The 19,984-nt window shown below is 40.8% G+C and overlaps 1 protein-coding gene across 17 annotated transcripts in view; it reads left to right on the top strand.

Annotated features, from left to right (window-relative positions):
* The window catches only part of EFCAB11 (EF-hand calcium binding domain 11), a 144,715-nt gene that overhangs the window by 80,497 nt on the left and 44,234 nt on the right, over positions 1-19,984 (top strand). For 6 of the 17 annotated variants that reach the window (XR_003134819.3, XR_003134825.3, XR_007412498.1 and 3 more), the window contains 3 exons: positions 1,452-1,555; positions 2,464-2,525; positions 6,941-7,504. The exons of 4 other annotated variants lie outside the window; for them this stretch is intronic. Coding sequence is in view for 3 of the 13 variants with exons in the window: in XM_049113412.1 (XP_048969369.1) it covers positions 2,464-2,500 (37 nt within the window). In the remaining 10 variants the exon portion in view is untranslated. Of the gene's footprint in view, positions 1-1,451; positions 1,556-2,463; positions 2,526-6,940; positions 7,505-19,984 lie in introns of those variants that run through there. 7 more of the 17 variants (XR_003134827.3, XR_007412499.1, XR_004817944.2 and 4 more) reach the window with 5 other exon arrangements.

Here is a 19,984-nt window from a genome sequence, read left to right as displayed (position 1 = left end):
TAATTTCTGGGAGAAATCAGGTGTATAATAAATGATTGTGAATAAATGAGCCCCAGTTTTGAGATAAATAATAAAATGTTCTTTCTTTTGGTTGCAGATATGACACCTTGAAACCTTAAGTACTAATTCACACCTCCCATAAGAAATTATATTTTTAGGGACACCTGGGTGACTCAGTGGTTGAGTGTCTGCCTTTGGCTCAGGGTGTGATCCCGGGGTCCTGGGATGGAGTCCCACATCGGGCTTCTTGTAGGGAGTCTGCTTCTCCCTCTGCCTATGTCTCTGCCTCTCTCTCTCTCTGTGTCTATCATGAATAAATAAATAAAACCTTTTTCTAAAAAAGAAATTATATTTTTAAATAAATGAATTATATGAATGCCTAAATCCTAATTCTGATAACATTCAAAATTCATTCTTTGTTATCTAGGATTAGCTAGCTCTATTTGCCCATTTCTTACAACTTAGTAATGTCATTTGCTTTCATTACGACTTGCTTTATCATATACCTTGTTTAAAAATTTTTTTTAAAAAAGTCACAACCCACACTGTCTTTTAGTTCTATAGCTCCAGTTTTTTAAAACTGTAGTTTCTTTTTGGGGGTGGGGGCCAGGAAGCAGCGAAGGAGCAGAACCAGCATTAACTGTGTGTTGTCTTATCACTCACAATTGTATATATCATATTTCTGTGCTCCAGAGAAAAGAAATTGGGGAAATTGTTTTTTAACTAAGGAAATTATACTATCCTGGTTATAGAAACTGTTACACAAATACCCTATTGACCTGAGTCTTAGTTATCTATTTTTGCACTATGAATTACCCTGATACTCAGCAGGTTCAAGCAATACACATTTAATATCTCACCTAATACCTGTGGGTCAGGAAACTGGGAGTGGCTTAGCTGGTAGTTCTGGCTCATATCTTCTCATGAGGTTACATTCAAGATGTTGGCCAGAGTCACAGTCATTTGAAGGCTTGACTGGGGCTGAGGGTTCACTTACAGGGTGGCTCACTCAGACACCTGATGATTTAGGGCCTGTTGTTTACAGGGAGCTCTTTCGTCAGGGCTGCTTGAGTGTCTTCACAACATGGCATCTGACTTTGTCCACAGGAAGTGATCCAGGAGAGAGAGCACAAAGGAAGCCCCAGTGCCCACACTTACAGAGAGGGTTGTTAGGCCTCAAGATATTTGTGGACATATCTTAAAACCACCACAGCTTGTAACATAACATACCACTCTTTGCTGCCTTTGATACTGTCCAGGTTGTGAAAGCAACTGTGATCTGAGTTATTTCATTTCTTATCCATGAATTTCTAGTTTCCTCTTTATTTTTTCTGGTCTCTACTTCCTTTTTATTCTCTTGTATGAGATAACAGATAATGTAAGATAATGAGGTTTGATGGTAAAAATCAAGTGTTAGAATCAAAAGACACCATTTTCTCTCTGCGTTCCAGACTACAAGCTTTTCCTGTGTAGAAATCAATTCAGAACATATCTTACCTGAGAAACCTTAATGGAGGTGGGAAGAAGTTTAAGAAACCTGTTTCCACGTGAGCCAGTGAGTACCAATTACATAGCGCTCGTGGATGATCCTAAGAGCAGATGCCCAAAATAGCAAGCCTCCAGAGAGGAGCATGTTACAGTGAAATGAGAGCTTCTCCAAAAACAGAGCCAGTGACCATCAGGTATCTTGTTGGTAGTTTTTTATCTGAACTTTCAGAAAGATAAGAGAAAAGCTAGGTCAATAATAGCTATAAGTCCTAGTGGAGGAGGAGGGGTTCAAAATCAACCAAAAGGATTTATTAAGTGAGCCAGGTATCAGGCATTGGGTGTTTACCTAATTACCTCATTTTGAATAACTTCTCTTTCAGTTCTTCTCCATCATCCCCAATCTTCCTTTCTTCATGTACTTTCTCTGCCCCACCAAACTGAAACTCTAGGGCAGAGCTGGAAACTTCATCTTTGGATCCCAGGTGCTGGAGGTAGTACCTGGCCCTTTGTGAATGTTTATTGATGTTAAACTTAAGCCATATTTACAAGTAAATACCATTATCTTCCTTTTCTCTATATGATGGTATAACTTGACTGAAGGCAGAGTAAGTGGCAGGGCCTGGGATTCAAAGACAGGTCTGCAGTTTGTGCTTTATCACAGATGCTCTTAGGGGAAGCTTCCAGGAAGCAACTGTGTTGGGAGGCCCAAGGAGCATCCTTGCTCATCTTACCTGGGAGAAATTATTTAGGAGGTATTTCTGTGTTCACCCAAAATGAATCACTGTGATTTAAGAGAGTCTGCAGGAAGAGTTTGCTGATTGACTAAAAGGATCCTAAGAATAAGCTGGCCTATTGTGTTTGGGCTACAAGTGAATTTTTAGTGTTAACCTGATGTTTTTCTGTATCTAAGTGGAATGCTAAAAATTTCTCTTTAATGCTAAGGGAAACTCCCCTGTCTCTTCCCATTTTTTCCAGACAGTCTACTCTGGCTAATGAAGGAATTGGAACATGATATTTAGATAAAAAGTTGGAACTCAGTAAGTAAGGAGATTGTATATTACACCCCTTGGCCATACCAATCACTACTAAGAAGGGTCCTCCTTGCAAGAGTCCAGGCCCTAAACTAGGGGAATGGTGGAAGAACAGATGCATTCAAATGACGTTTTCCACCTCAATTCATAGGACCCTAGTGACAAGATATGCAGTGGAGGGAAGTAGGGGCTCCTAGGCTTCTGTCTTGGTAGTCTGAGTGAATAGTGGCTCCATTCCATGTGCTAGGAGACAGACATAAGGGTGAGTGAGCAAGTTTGGGATTGATGATGCCATTGATTTGAAATGTGTCTGTAGAACAGCCCAGGAAGGTTTTCCATTTAGAAATGCGCATCGAGGTCAGATGGTACCATGAAAGAGAAGCTGTCCCAGGATATCTGGGAGAGCACCTGGGTCTTAGATGTCTGTCTGTTGATGTCCCGTTCATGGGTTGTTGGTCCAGAAAAGAGCCATTATCTCAATGTTCTGGACACATGGGGAGCAATGAGTGACCTCCTACTTGTGGATGTAGAAGGGAGCTGCCACGTGATACTGGAGGACAAGGTCCCTTCTCCCTGCCAGCTCTCCCATAGGCTCTTACACAGAACTTGCTTCTACTCATTATGATTTGACAATCTTAAATACCTCCTTTACCCCCAACCCCCGGTTTGCTTGTAGTGTTGTCTGTATCTGTTTTGAAATATCATTCATTTTTCTTTTTAAAAGACAGCCACAAATTCATGCTTTATTTTCTTGGGAAAATACTTATAAATAAAAGACCATAGCTTGGTTTTTCTATGTGGGTGTTGATGCGTTGTCATGAGATCTTTTCAATTAGTTGCTTACTAGCTGACTCTTGAATTACTTTAGAGGTGCTGGCTGTTTGGTTTTTGTTTGTTTTGTGTGTGTGTGTGTGTGTGTTTTAATTCAAAGTGTTATCTTGATATGTAATACACTTAACTTTTATTCTATAAATTTTCTGGCTTCTTTTTTGCGTGTTAATTTGATAGCATAATTAACGTGTCTGACTCCAGTCTTTTCCTTACAAATGCCGAACACTTCCATCTTTCATTAACCAAAATCATTCCTCTGTAAACAAATAACAATTGCAGATTGTTCTACCTTCAACCCTTTCTTATGAGGCTTTAAGTGCGTCTTTCGTTTGTTAAATTATAGTCTTTAAAAAACAAAACAAAACAAAACTAGGTGTGACATATTTTGTCATTTGGTACAATGCCAGTAGAAAATAAAGGATCACTTGGTATATTTTTAATCTGGTTACCCCTTTTATTTATTATTCACTTGGAGAGCCAGTAGGACCAGTGAAGGGTGAGGACAAGCTCTAGTTCATACCAATTTGACATTGGCCCTGCTACTTCTTAGTGATGGGACTTGGGATAAACTGTGCCTTGGTCTCCTATACATAAAATGAAGAGGATAATATTTGTCTTGTGAATGATGGAGATTAAGGGACATAATACAAGCCACACAGTACCTGTCACATAGGTGCTCAATAAATGCTAGCAAGATCCGTTTTTATACAATAGAAGAAGCTCTCTTAGCCAATTCACCAACTTACAAGAAGCTTCCAGTCCCTGTGCAGAGCAGTCCTGCAGATGCCCACAGCATGTCAAATGCTTGTAATTGGGAGGCTTGTCCCTCTATATTCATGCATTTCTGCTACAACCAACTGATGTGTTTTTGTTCCCAAGCCTATTTGTATTGTTTGTTCTCGAACCTATCTCTGCCAGTTAAATGTGTTATTGTAATTATGTGATTTAACTAAATATTAGGCAAACAGACTATAAGTACAAAAGACAGCCACTATTTCTATAAAAATTAAGTTTGGAAAGACCAAATAAAAGTCACTAAATTAAAAAAAAAAAAAAAAGATCTGAGGTTCCTAGACCAAAAGTAGGATGGTAGTTACCAGGGGCTGAGGGGAAGGAAGGAATGGGGAGTTTGTGTCAAATGGGGACAGGGTTTCAGCTTTACAAGATGAAGAGAGTTCTGGGTTGGATGGTGGTGAAGGCTGCACAACAATGTTATGGTTAATACAACCATCTGTACATGTAGAAATGGTTAAAGATCAGGGTCACCTGGATGGCTCAGGTGGTTAAGCATCTCACTCTTGATTTCAGCTTTCAGCTCAGGTCATGATCTCAGGGGCATGAGATTGAGCCCCATGTCATCTCTGCGCTTAGCATAGAGTCTGAGATTCTCTCCCTCTCCCTCTCCCACCACACACTCTTGTACTCTTTGCTTTCTCTCTCTAATAAATATAAATATAAATATTTATAAAGAAATAGTTAAGATAGTGAATATTATGTGTATTGCAGTTTTAAAATGTTTAGAAAAAGCTGTCATATTAGCTGTGGGTGAGATATCTATTAGATTATTGGGGGTGGGGTGCGGTGGTGGAAAGGTGGGGGATATTTAGAGCGATTCTACATCTAGATATGTAGATTGTTGTCTAGTGGCCTTTCAGTTTTCATACTTTCAGGAAAACTAAAATGAGAAATCATAGGTAGTGCATTCTAGGTGTAGTTTATTCAGGAAAGGGGAGAAAGCATGCTGATCCGTGGACCTGGTCTCAAAGATGTAAGCTTTGACATAAATCACAATATCAGGGAAGAAATGCATGCTTATATTTTAAATTTAAAATTAAACACGTAAGTTATGGATGTGTCTTAGTTTGGGCCCTGGGAAACAGACTCTGAGATGGAGATATGCATGCCAGAAGTTTGTTGAGGATGCTCCTGGGACCAGGCCTGTATGGGAGCCATGGGGGCAAGGTTTATCAATGACAAATTGCAACTCTGACTTGGCCAGTTCTGTAGAACATGCTGGGCCCTCCCTCCACCCAGCAGAAATATGACAGACAGAGGGATTGGCACTTGTTCTACTGCACTGACCAGGCCTGGCTGTGGCCTGCACCTGGGGAGGGGGCCATCACCTGTAGCAAGGCAGCTTCCCCTGGCTGGAGGTGAGGCCCTTGAGGTTGTCAGCTGGAAACCTGAGCAGGTGACACTTCCAGCAGCTGAGGGGTCTGAAGGCACACTATACCATCCACAGCCTTGAATATCCATGTTCCCTGTTTCCTCTGTCTCAACAGACTTTTCAAAATTCGCCAGTTGACTCTTGGTCCAGATAAGAGCATCTTCATGATTCTGAGCAATATTCTGAAGGTCTCATTGTATTTGATCTTCTTTACATATACCAGTTGTCCCATTTGTGATATAGCAAGACTGTGTGGCTTCGAGACAACTGGCAAACGTGTGTCATGTGTTTGAAGCTGCACTGAGGTTTGGACTCTGGACTTTTAAGTACTTTCCAGTATGTATATTTGAGATTTATGAAACCTCATATTTTTGCCTCTTAAGTTTCTAGATGTTTAGGACATTTGATGATTTGGGGGGGTCAGATTCTCCCTTTTTATGCTAAAGGTTATCTTTCTCTCAAGCCCTGTGACCTTCAGGTCTTTATCTGCATATTTGTCAGTTACTCTTCCATCTGCCACAAGTAACTACCCTACCCACCCTTTTTCCTTTTACTTGAGCATTTTTCCTTTAGACCTTCATCTCTCAATCTTGACCCCCAGACTTTCAGTGTGAATGATGGCCCAGGATGTTCCAATGATCCCCAGGATGCCCAAGTGTCACTTCTAGATATACTCTGCCAATTCTTAGAACAGTTTTTGTAGTCGTTTTTGTTTATTAACCATCTTAACTATTTTTAAGTATACAGCGTAGCGGTGTTAACTGTATTCACGTTGTTATATGACCAATCTCTAGAACTTTTTTAATCTTGCAAAGCCACAACTCTGTACACATTAAACAACTCTCATTTTCCCCTTCTCCCAGTTCTTGGCAACTGCCATTCTACCTTCTGTTCCTACAAGTTAGACTATTTGAGGTTCTTCGTATGAGTAAATTCCTACAGCATTATTCTTTTTTGACTGGCTTATTTAACTTGACGTCACGTCCTGGAGGTTCATCCACATTGTGTTGGAATGTCCTTCCTTTTAAACACTGAATAATACTCCACTGTACGAGTACACCACATGTGTTTGTCCATCTATCGGAGGACAGTTGGGTTGCTTCTATCTTTTGACTATTGTGAACTACACTGCTATGAACATGGCTATACAAGTCTTTGTTAATCTTTAAATACACACTTTTTTTTTTTTCTGTCAGCTTGCTTTGCCTCAAATTGTAAATGCTAAAGAGCAATTCTGAATCCCTTTGCAAGTGTGACCATAAATGGAGCACAAAGACTCCAATTACCCCACAGTGTCTATTTTCCTTTCGCGTTTTGGCGCGTGCTGACATTTTAGTAGGAATACTATTCAGTCTCATTTATACTTAGCCCTTCATTTAGCCATGCTTTGTTGTTTCCTTGGTTTCAAATTTTATCTCCTTAGGTGAATTGGGAACTGAAGCCTTTCATTTGACTTGTGATCTTGTACATTCTGGAAGCTCATACATGTAATCGTGGAACAGATAAAGCAGCTGGAGGAAATCTTTCCTGAACAAAACCCAAGTGGGGCATTTGGGTGTAAGCCAAGATTCCAGCAGCTACAGAGGGAGATGTGAAAAGGCTGCCTACATTACAGCACCAACAAATCACTTCAGGCCCGATAGGAATGTCCTTTAGGTAATGATCAGATAGAGGGTAGGGACCTTTACACATTTAACTGCCTGCCCACAAAGTAAAGTGTTTACTGTAACCTCCCAAGGTCTCTCCACCAAAAAGTTAATTCTATGATCTACCTGAAGGAAGAACAGTATTGTGAGTGACTTGGTGGCCTCAACATAAATGGAAATTCTGAGTCTGCTTAGTCTAAACCCAGCCTCCCACTAAGTTACCATGAGGTCCTAGGCAAGACACTGTGTCTGTAACTCCCTAGGGTTCCATTCCTCCAACCAAACTTCAGATCTGTAATGCAAATTTAGCTACTAAACAATAGCCAATAATAACAAATGAAGTCCTGTGTTAACTGCCTCTTCTTACAGGAGAAATATTATTGTTCAAAGTGGTCTAATAATTAAGTAAAATTTCACTGGACATTTTGAAAAGATTGGTTATTCATTTTATACACACACATGCACGCATATATACATACATACATATATCCGGATTGACACATACAAAAGCAGAAGTTTGGATGAAGGCAGATTTTTTAAAAATGTAAGGGAGTGTTCCAAGTTCTTAACCATTTATTAGTTCATTCAGCCAACGTTACCAATTAGCTAGAGTAGCACAAGAGACACATGAGGGCTCTTTAGACATCCTTTCTGGGTGCCTGGGTGACTCAGTCAGGTGCAAAACTCTTGGTTTTGGCTTAGGTTGTGGTCTTAGAACTGTGAGATTGAGCCCTATGACCAGCTCCCCACTCAGTAGGGAGTGTGCTCGGGGGTCCTCTCCCTCCACTCCTCTGTCCCTACCCCTCTCAAATCAATAAATAAATATTAAAAAGAATCCTTTCTGGGGCCCATCTTCAGAGTTTCTGAATCAGGAGATAGTGTAGTGGGCCTGAAAAATGTGCACATGTAACAGGAGCCCCCGAGTAATACTGATATTGCTGGTATGCAAACCATAACTGTGAGTATGACAGGTGTGGAGACACTAAAAATGCCAAAGTGAAGAAGATACAATCATGTCTATAAGGCAGATAGGATTCATATGAATTTTCTACAGTGTGATGAACCACATTGTATCACTGTGTGTGCATGCACATGTGTGCTTTAAAGGCATTGCAGAGAATGCAGCACCTACAAAATTACAGAGAACTGAAACCACATGACATGTTCAGGGACATAGAATTTGCATTTCCAGAGCCAAGAGCTCAGAGCTGGCCCCTGGGTGGTGTGGGGTAGAAGGGCATGGAGGTGAAGGGAAACATGCAGTGAGGAAGATGCCAAGAACTAGGTAGAACTCTGATCATAATGGGTCTGTGCAGCCTAAGGAATTTGGTTGTTTCCTTGACCTGGTGATGAAGGGAATGAAAAAGAAACATGGAGATTCACAAGAATCACAATTCTCACAAGGATTCACAAGGAATCACAAGGGAAACATGGAGATTCACAAGGAGGTAGAGTGAACAAAAGTATAGAATTGGGCCAAATATAATTTAGTTAATCCAATAATCTTGCTGAAATAACACTGCAGCTGAAAGTGAACCTCAGGGCAGCCCCGGTGGCTCAGTGGTTTAGCGCAATCTTCAGTCCAAGGCCTGATCCTGGAGACCCGGGATCGAGTCCCACGTCGGGCTCCCTGCATGGAGCCTGCTTCTCCCTCTGCCTGTGTCTCTGCCTCTCTCTCTCTCTCTCTCTCTCTCTCTCTCTCTGTCTCTCATGAATAAATAAATAAAAGCTTAAAAAAAAAAAAGAAAGAAAGAAAGTGAACCTCTCTGGAGTCTGGTTTCTTCAGTTCTGGTAATTGTTTTGTACACCAGATGGTGATTTACATGTTCTTCAAAATTACCTGTTTTCCATTGTTTTTGAGATTCTTTTTCCATCTAATGACTACTCAGCCAGTTGTCCTTGTCCAAAATTGTTTATAGTGAACAACTGGACTACAAAGATATTAACAATAAAAATATCTTACAAAAATAGGCCTTTTTATTACAGAAGCAATGCATGCTTACTACAAAAAACTATAGACAAATAACAACAACAACAAAAAAAACCCAACAACTCCCATAATTACATCTATTATTTAGAAAATCACTGCTAAAACCTCTGGAGACTAACCTCCCGGGTCCTTTTCTATATCCATGTGCACTTTTCCAAATTGAAATAGGGTCATACCATATGTTCTAAAAACTTGCAGGACGTGTTGAAGCATTCTGCTGGTTGTTGGACACATGCGCAATTCCAACTTGATTCTCATTGTTTGACATTGGGTTTGCCAAGTATCCCCTTCGATGGGTGTGTCTCCGCAGAAAGTTGAGGAAGGGGAATCAGCCAAGCAACAATGGTGGGGTGAAGGGAAGAACATTCCAGGCCCAAGCAGAGACCTAAGGTGGGAAGACCTTGGCACCTGAGGAATGGAAAGTCTTCCGTGCAGCCCAGAGGACTGCAGGCTGCAGAAATTGAAGCCTTGCCGCCAACAGCCTGTACTTGGATGTCCCGGGCAATGATCGGCCAGACTTAAGTTACTCCAGAAAAGGGTAAAGAGAGACGAAACCTGTAGCCTACCACTAAACAGTATTCTTTTCCAACCAGATTGTTTTAACACACTGTTGTTTTTACCAACTTGATTTTGACGAAGTTGTTTTTGGCAAATTGCTTTCCATCCAACTATCCAGATCACAATTAGCAGGATTGGGGGGCTTACTGGATCCAGCAGTGTGCTGGAGCTGGCTTATGCAGGCTCCCAAGCCAGTTCTGCCCATCTTTGCCCCCCTCACATTCAGTGATGTCCCCCTGGCAACTTGAAATCAGCAAAATGTACAAATCAGGAGATTTTCCTCCCCTGCCCCATGAAAACCATTTCCCCAGTACACCACTGGATGTAGCTGAGTGAGACAGAAGAAAAGCAAAATAAATGTCCTGGGTTTCAGCTTGGGACCCAAACACTGAAGTGGTAAACCAATGCTAGCAGCAGTCACTTTGGAGTCAGAAGGGCCAGGATTTGAATCCTGTCATTTTCCTGCCACTTCCAACAGGGTAATTAACTTCTCCAAGCCTCAGGGTTTTTTTTGTTTTGTTTTGTTTTGTTTTTAATGTGTAAAACAGGGTCACTAATATTTAACTTACAGATTAGTTATAAAAATGGATCCTTGAGAGATAGAAGCTATTATGATGATTACTGTAATGAAGGAGGAACATGAGGGCATTAAGTTGATTTTGTAATTTGAGTTGAAGTTTGAGTTGCTTTGGGAGTTTTAAGTAGAGAATCCTATAATAACAATCACTAACATTATCGAGTGTTAATTACATGCTTCTCCATGCATTATTTAATTTAATCCTCAAGAGAACTCTAAGAGGTAGATACGAGTGATATCATTACCCCCATTCTATAGTTAAGAAGCCTGAGGCTTAAGTGAGGTAACTTAACTGGTCAGTGCAGACAGGAGTTGGAATGCAGGCTTATCTGAGTTCAGAGTCTGTGTTCTTAACCAATGTGCCTATGGGGTCTCCACTCAGCAGGGGCATCTGGGCTCCATGGTATTAGTTTATGAATCCTATGAGTTGTTGAAGTCCTAGGTTTGTTTAAATGCAGTCATGCTAGAAGGGTCTATACAGTAAGAGGAGTATGAGGGAGCTCTGGTATTTAAAAGGCAAGATGAGAATTTAGAAGAGGAAGCAAATGCGGGGCTCTTGAGTGGCTCATGCAGGTAAGCGTCCAACTTGTGATCTCAGGGTCATGGGATTAAGCCCCACGTTGGGCTCCATGCTCAGCTTGGAGTCTACTTGAGATTCTTTCTCCCTCTGTCCTCCCACACACACATGCTCTTGCTCACTCTCAAAAATAAATCTTAAAAAAAAAAGAAAGAAAAGCAATGTCAGTTTGACATGCCACAGGGAAATCAGAAAATGTAAGAATTAAAAATGATTCCTTGGATTTGGCTATATGAAAAGCATTGATAAATCTCAACAAAAGCAGTGTGGGTAAAAGATCATGGAAACAGAGGCCAGCTTGCTTTGGGTTAAGGAGTGAATTGATGATGAGGATGTAGAGGAAACTGGTGTAAACTACTTTTGGAGAATAAGATGCTACAGAAGTAATTTGGAATCCAGGGAGATATTTCACAACATATATATGTGTTGGGAAGAAATAGTGAGTAGAAGTGAAGGCATAGGAACATGATTGAAGAAGCCAAGTCCTTTAGGAGGCAAGAGGAATGGGATAGAAAGCCTGATTGAAGAACTATGACTGGGTCCATACTGGATTTGGGTTTTGTAGGCTGCATGGGATAGAAGAAGAAGAAAGCAGAGCATTGAGGAAGATGGTCCACATAGCTAAAGTCATGGCATCATGGGCTCTAGGCCAGATAGAGAATAAGTAAAACCAGATAGGCATCTGTAGACTGAGAGAATGTTGAGTGGCCAGGGTCCTAGGAGTTCCAGAAGATACTGAAAGGCAGTTGGGAATCACAGAGCAATAGAACTATAAGAGTAGGGGAGCTGTGTATGGTGAATGGGATCTTGATACTGGATAATTCACATGCAGAGAAGTTCTATGTAGTTGACAAAGCCCCTAGTCTACCATAGAAGGTTGGTCTTGCAGCAGGTTAGAGAACTTCACATTCATCAGCATTGAGGAAATCAAGGGACTCTAGGCCTAGAGTTGTGATTGAGACCTGACATCGGTATCCTCTTGAGTCTTCACCCGACAAGACTGCATCTTCTCATAATTCTTTGTTATTCATCCAGATGTTTATGCTTAACAGTGTCCCTCCCAGTTAGGGCGTAAACACTCCTGGTGAAGAATGACATATTCTTTAATTGGTGTCTGAGAGATCTGATTGAATCTTCTACTATGTCTCAGGATCCTCTCCCTGGGATGGGCAGGGAACGAATATAAAAGTCCTAGGTTCATTTCTTCTCCCTTTAGGAGATGCACAGCTTACACTTTCAGAGCAATAATATGAATAAGAGTAGTTGTCATTTGTTAAGCACCTGCTACATGCCAACTACTGTACTCAGTACTTTATGTAGATTATATCTTTATAGCCTTATAACAGCTCAACAAGATGGGTAGAGATTAGAACACTCCCTTGCCCAGGGTCACTCAGCCCATAAGTGACGGAGCTAATATTCAAACTCAAGCAGTCTGCCTCCAGAACTTCAAGATCCTCACTATGAAAAACTGCCTCTCAGTGCCTGGGAGACCCAGGTCAGCCTCATGTTGGACATCAGTGTATCCCTGTTTGTGAAGGAAGAGGAAAGTAGCCACCCAGGAGAGCCCTTGTCCTTGTCCCATAGACACACTCTTGGAACTAAGGCTCCTGACTGGCCTCTATCTCTCCATTGTCAGCCTGCTTCCCTCTGGAGCATAACTCTTGTGCCTTTGAGTAGCTATCACCCCTGTGGTTCTGTCCCCCGCCCTCCCCCCCGCCCCCGACAGTACCCCTCACTGCCAGGGCCAGCGTGCAGTGTCTTCCCAAAGCCACCTTGAAGTTAAACCTCTGGGCTCTTCTTGCAAGGGAGCTGAGGAATGACACAAAGGGCATTTCATTCTATCACTGACTCTTAGAAATATTGGAAGGTTGTTTCACACAGATAGATACATTACTGTGATAGAGCTTGGCTATTCAAAGTACAAGGAAGCCTTAGTGTAAGAATGTTCAGAAAAGTAATAGAGGTGTACAAGGAGAAGAAAGCATTTCTTTTGTAATGACAAAAATGATTTGTTCAAATGGGAAGGACCTCCTTGAAAATCATATTAATTTGCTTCTAAATTAATTTACTATTTTTTGAAAGCTGGTTTCAGCAAATGATATCTTGTCCTGTACATGCCCAGCTCCAACTTTTGAATTTAAAAGATGCATTTACCAAAGTCTCATACTTGAATGAACTTCTGATGCATAATCAGAAAGTACTGATGGAAGAGAAATGGATGAGCATACATTTTTAAAACTGTTCTATGTTGGGCATTTCTTTTAGCATCTATTCATCGACCAGTAGACTTTTTTATTTTGATCCGTATCTTTAAAAGTAAAAGGATATTTCACCTTATCTTTCAAGAAGAAAAACAGCAAAACAGTTTTTACTTTCAAAGTTAGGTATCTTCCTAAAATCACTCTGTACCCAATCTCTCTAATCCCCCTGCCCCACTGCCTCCTCCATTATTCAAGACACAGAGCTAGTAAGAAGTTAACTTGGAGGGACACCTGGGTGGCTCAGTGGTTAAGTGTATCTGCCTTCGGCTCGGGGCGTGATCCCAGAGTCCCAGGATCGGGTCCCACATTGGGTTTCCTGCATGGAGCCTGCTTTTCCCTCTGCCTGTGTCTCTGCCTCTGTGTGTGTGTTTCTCTCATGAATAAATAAATAAAATCTGTAATTTAAAAAAAGAAGTAAACTTGGATAGTCTACTCCAGAATGGTCCAGAAAAAATACCAAGGAGGGTTTACCCTACTCCTTACTATGGGATCGAAGGCCAGAAGGCTGATATCCAAAACTGGGTCCCAGAAATAATAACAAAAATGAAGCCAGGGAATTGAGTTGCAACCAGGATTTAATTACAGCCCAGGTCCCAGCACCCATGGGTTAAGGCAAAACCAAACATTGGGTGGGAGGAAGCCACCAAGAAGTCCCAGAGTAGATAGCAGAAGAATTAGCTATACAGAAGGTTCTCAGGATGGAGTTAAGGCCAGGGCCTCCACCAGTGTTGTCACAGGCACCCAAGCTGGCTTCTGCTTCCTTCCTTGTGTCATTCATCTAGCCCAGAGGTTCCCGATGGGTGGTCTGTGAGGTCAAGACTATTTTCCTGATGCTAAGGCACTGTTTATCTTGTTTCACTCAGTTGACATTTACATTGATACTACATTTACATTGATATGGTGCATCTTCTTATGTTTAAAACATAAAACTGCATGAGTTTTTTTCCCTATTTTTAACATGATAGTAGCACCAAACTGTACCTAGTAATCATTGTATTCTTTATCACCTTACCCTCAGAGTTTTTTTTTTAAATCAGTTTCACTTAAGAATATCCTAGTGAAGCAATAAGAATTATTTTATTAAATCTCAACCCTCAAATGCACGTCTTTTTAATATCCTCAGAAGTATACGTACAGCATTCCTGTTAACATGCTGAAGCACTGTGGTTATCTCCAGGAAAAGCTCTTGCACAATTGTTTAAATTGAGATCTGAACTGGCTAGTGTTTTAATGAAACAGTATTTTTATTTGAAAGAATGACTGACAAACTCTCATTTTTCAGACTTGAGTATTTGGTCAGCATTTTCTTAAAAATGAACCAAGTGAGCTTGTCATTTCAAGAAAAACAACTGACAGCGTTTGTTGCCAATGATAAAATTCGAGCTTTCAAGTGAAAATTGGAATTTGGGAAACTTGTATCCACCACTGTGAGCTTGACAGTTTCTCAATACTTAAAGACTGTTCTGGTGAATGCAATGGTGATATTAACAAATGTGATTTTTTATATTGTATAATGAAATGTGTTAACATTTAGAAGATCTGTGTAACTCAGTGAATTAATATTTTTTCAGACAACCAATGCCTGATGTTACAAAATCATGCTTGGGTAAAAGATCTATTGAAAATACAAGATATGCCACTGGAATTTAATGTAACAAAGTATGAAAAGTTAATTGATAAGGTTTCAAATTCTACATTGCAGCCGGCCTTTAAGAAGCTTCACTTAATTGAGTTACAGTGTAGTATCAGAAAAGAATATCTGCAATTATCTGAAAGGACTACTTACCCTTTCAGCTACATGTCTGTGTGAAGCTATATTTTTCTTTGCACACTATACCCATATCACCACAAAGGGAATCCAGAAGCAGATAGAGAATCTAGCTGTAATATGTTAAATAATACATTGAAAAGACTGCACAAATGTAAAATTTCTTCTCACGGTTTTTTGTTTTGTTTGATTTTGGAAAGTTTACTTAGTCTCCATAAAAGCACAATTTATGTTAAAATGCAATGAAATTATTGTCAATTTTTTATGAAGTAAGATTTTGAAATTTTCTGAGCTATAATTTCTGGTGTGACAAATACTGATAGATGAAGCCCATATAAGCAGAAGCTCTTTAGGATTCCCAATACTTAAGAGTGTAAGGGAATCCTAAAGCTACACAGTTGTGAGAACCACTGATCTAGCCCCTACCATGACCTGGTCCTAGGCTCGTGCCTGGGTCGTGTGGTATACTGCACATATATGTGGACCTTGCCCCCAGAGAATAGTCACCTAAAATCAAACAGATAATTCCCATGGAGTGTGGTAAGTGCAGTGATAGGAGAAGCAGCAGGTGATATGGGAGCATACTGCTGGAGCACCTGGCCCTGTCAGGAAGACTTTCAGCAGGAAGTAATGTTTCTTGATTCTTGAAGGATGAATAAGAGTTAGCTAGGGGAAGAAGAGCAGTTGATTGCTTTGGATACATGGAAAAGCATGTACAAAGGTCTCCCCACAAGAGATCATGGCTTCATTGCAGAAATGAAAGAAGTCGAGTGCAATTGGAGCACACAGCAGAGGGGTGACAAGATATGAAGCTGAGCTAGAGGACAGCAGCCAGAGTATGAGGGGCTTTTGTGAGATCAGGTGTGAGGACCTCCTCCTAGGAGAAATGGAGCATCCTGGAGGGTTTTAAGAAAGGAGAGTGACATGGGGATGCCTGAGTGGCTCAGCGGTTGAGTGTCTGCCTTTGGCCGGTTGAGTGCCTGCCTTTGGCCCAGGGCGTGATCCCGGATTCCTGGGTTTGAGTCCCGCATCGGGCTCCTTGCATTGAGCCTGCTTCTCCCTCTGCCTGTGTCTCTGCCTCTCTCTCCTTGTGTCTCTCATGAATAAATAAATAAAATGTTTAAAAAAATAAAAAAGAAAGGAGAGTGACATCAGATTGCATTTTAGACAGCTCTCTCTTGACCATAGAGAATGGACCTCTAGAGGTGGGGGGACTGGTTAGGGGTCATTGTGGCAATCAGAGAGTTGATGGACTATGGTATGGCTGAGGTGTTGGAGAAATGTGGGTGGATTTAAGAGGTATTTTCATGGTGAAGTTTACAGATCTAGGTAAATAGATTGGCTGCAGTTAGAGAGGAGTGGGAGAGGCATCAAGATTGAATCTGGGTTTCAGATTTCACACCTGGGAGTAATGATAATGTTCATTGACAGAGGGAATGTAAGAAGTACAGGATTAAAAAGATGGATGGGGGATCCCTAGGTGGCTCAGTGGTTTAGCGCCTGCCTTTGGCCCAGGGCGTGATCCTCGATCCTGGATCTAGTCCCACATCGGGCTCCCTGCATAGAGCCTGCTTCTCCCTCTCCCTGTGTCTCTGCCTCTTTCTCTCTCTCTCTCTTTTCTCTCCGTGTCTCTCATGAGTAAATAAATAAAATCTTAAAAAAAAAAAAAAAAAAGGAGATGGATGGATTCCATTTGGACCACTTCGGGCTGTCCAAGAGAAGACCACTCAGCATTTAGATATGGAGTTCTAAAGTCACGGGGGTGGCAGAGCTGGACTAGACACATAGATTTTGAGTCATCAGCATATGAATTGTAACTGAAGCCAGGGGCTGAGTAAGATCTCTCAGGGAGAGAATTTAAACAAAGGAAGACTGCCTAAGAAAGAACCATAGAGAATACCAACAATGAGAGGATGTACATAGGTGCCCAAAGAATTAAAGGAATCCAAAGACAGATGTGGTTATTGAGATGGAGGGAGTCGAGTTTCAAGAATGGAGGAAGGATCAGTCATGACCAGTGTTGTCAAGAGGTCAGTAAGATGAGCACTAAGAGTATCTTTTTGATTTAGCAACAAGGAAGTAGTTGTTGAGTAATTGACTATATCTAGAACAATGTCAGTGCAGTGGGAGGCTCTCAATAGCTTGAAAAGTGAGGAACAAGAGAGGAGAGAGGGTTGGTGGAGGGGAAAGGGGAGAAGATTGCAGAGGGTGTGGGAGACGGGGAAAATGGAGAGAGATTGATTTGAGAATATTATAATTCTGTGGGGAGGAGCCCATTAGAGACAGAAGGTTGAAGATACAAGAGAAGGGGAAATCAAAAGAGCCAGAAGGGAAGGAGATTTGGAGAGCAGGTGGAGGGAAGCCAGGTCTCCAACAGGGAACCATGCTTCAATCAAGGCATGATGTGGGGAGAGCATTAGCTGAAAAAACTGAGAGCATGGAATAGTTTAGAAATGGAAATTCCAGGGCACTTAGGTGACTCAGTTGGTTAAGTGTCTTGATTCTTGGTTTCCACTCAGATCATGATCTCAGGGTCATGAGATCAAGCCTCATGTCAGGTTGCATGCTCAGTGTGGATCCTGCTTAAGATTCCCTCTCTTCTTTCGCCTCTCCCCTACTCTCCCTCTCTAAAAAAAAAAAAAAAGAAAAGAAAAAGAAAAGAAAGAACTGGAAATTCCATGATGCTCAGTGGAAAGGTTTAGATGGAGAAGAACAGTGGGAGTTTGGGTCAAAGGAGAAAAAACACAGAGCGGTGTAAGGAAAATAAAAGATTGCAAGGCCACAGGGGCTCACCAGAGTGACCAAGCTTACAATTATGAGGAAGCAGGCAAGATGTACCGAGAGCTGTGTCTCGTTTTCAATATTGGTAATTTAATTACAGCAATCTTATCTTTTTATACAATGATGCATTTTTATATCACAACCTAAAAATTACTCTCAACAATAGTGATTTTTTTTTTTTTTTTTTTTTTACTGAAACATTATTTTCTGGCCAATTCAAATTATCCTTATGTGTTTCTGTTGTTTACTTTTATGTTCACCAGGTTAAATCTTCAGTTATGCTACTGCCATTAAGAGTTTCCTATGTAGAAAAATCTATTCATTATGAACACATTTATTGCTTCATTGAGTTGCCTATTTAAAATGCAGAGAACCACAAATTAAATGTAGTGCTTTTCCATTTTAAAAAAAAGCGGATGAATGGGTACTATTTTCTTGAATACATCATGTTTGTCTTACATAATTAACAGTCCAGATTCATAGGCTAACAGATGCCAGTTCTTGCTTGTTTTGATATTTGTTCCTTATTGAAAGGGATGCTTCCTAAGACTTGGGTGTGCCATGTTCTGCATCAGAGAGAATGATAAGGCAGATGTAATAGAGACAGTTGCTTGTAGGGGTCAGCTAAGTGGTCATCAGAGAGGTTGGTCTCCAAAATCTATTTCTCTGGGGCTAATTATACAAAGTATAAAACAATTTCTTCACTGAAATTGTAAAATAAAATATCTCAAGCAGCTTCCATATAAGATTAACCCATTAAATACTTCCAGATTCTAAGTCTACAGCCCTCTACTCAGTATGCATTGTATATAGAACTTTGGTGTTTGTTTCAGATACTTTCTTTAATGACCTATCCTAATGCCTCTTAATATATCTGTGTTGACTATGTGTAAGTGTGGACGATAGTGTAGTACCAGGGCACCGTTAAATGAGCAATCTGCCATTAATGCTTGGTGGATCTAATCTGGAGGTCAGTTTACTTTTCAACTTATTGTTATTGTAACCCCAAAGGGGCCTTGTGTTCCAACTCTAAAGCCATATAATGGATTCTCCTGTTGGCAAAGCTGTAGCAGGCTAATGGAGATAACTTCGTCTTTGATACCACATGATACCACCTAATCCTACAAGGCCCACAGCACTATGATCTCTGTGAGAAACACAAGCCCCTCTATTCTCTCTGGTTGTCTCATCCCATTCTACTTGGATCTTCATTTGTTCTGATCAACCTTCACTTCCCCCATCCTTCAGACTTTCAAAGGACATCCCTGGAATCCTTTTTTGCCATCATAAATGAACTTTCCCACATCCTTAACTGGCAAGTGAAACCTTGCATCTGCCTTCTTGCCTAAGCTGACATTTGACTCTTCCATGAGAGCTTTGCCCAGTTGGTCTTTTGAACACAATGCTGTTTGGAGACCGTCATTTCTCACCCTGTGATAAACCCTGCTCTTTTGACCATTCTGCCCTCTGGCTGATTTTCCTTCCATGTGCATAGCACTGTCACCTACCAACATCCAGGTCACATGCATCACATAGAGCCTCCCCCAGACCCAAAGTCCCAACATTACCTGGGGGCTTCCCAGCACTTTAGCTTTTCAGTTCCTCCACTCTCCCAGTTCCAATAAGCTTCATCTCCATCACGTCAGCTCTCTGCTCCCTTAGCTGTACCCTGGATCACTACCAGGAAGTGCAGCATCTCTAAAATCTTACATCTAGTTAGCTAGCTGTTTTCCATGAGTCAGGACCTCTGATAAAATATTGGGTAGTAGGGATGGTTAGTGGTATCTCTATTGTGTTTCTGACTTTTCATAGAAACATTTCTACAGTCTCACCATTTAGTGTGATGCTTCTATAGGCCTTGGCTAGAAGGGAAAATCTCTTATATTCAGAATCTGCTCAATTTTTCCATTGTAAATAGGCATTGGGCTACTTTGAATGTTTTTTTCCTATGCATTTGAGATGCTTATGTTGGTTTTCTCCCTTAATCTGATATTTGCAGCACTAAATAGTTTCTCCTCCACTTTTTCTCTCTTTCTGAAACTTCTTTTAGTGTAATGTCTGTGCTTTCTCTTCCATCATCTATGTATCCTTAATTTTCTTTTCAGTTTTCCACCTTCCTTTTTTGGATCCCCACACTGCATTCTGAGAGATTTCCTCAGTTTTGTCTTCTAGTTCATTAAATCTCCTTTAAGCTGTGTCAAAGTTGGCAATTGTATTTGCTCATTTCAAGATTTTCAGTTGGTTCCTTTTTATTTCTATATCTTCTTATTTCATAACCTTTAAAAATATTTTTAATAAAGATGTAA

The sequence above is a fragment of the Canis lupus genome, chromosome 8, assembly GCF_003254725.2.
Source record: "Canis lupus dingo isolate Sandy chromosome 8, ASM325472v2, whole genome shotgun sequence".
In the NCBI taxonomy this organism is placed as follows: domain Eukaryota; kingdom Metazoa; phylum Chordata; class Mammalia; order Carnivora; family Canidae; genus Canis; species Canis lupus.
The sequence above is the reverse complement of the archived record's forward strand: the minus strand, read 5'-3'. Positions and strand labels throughout refer to the sequence as shown.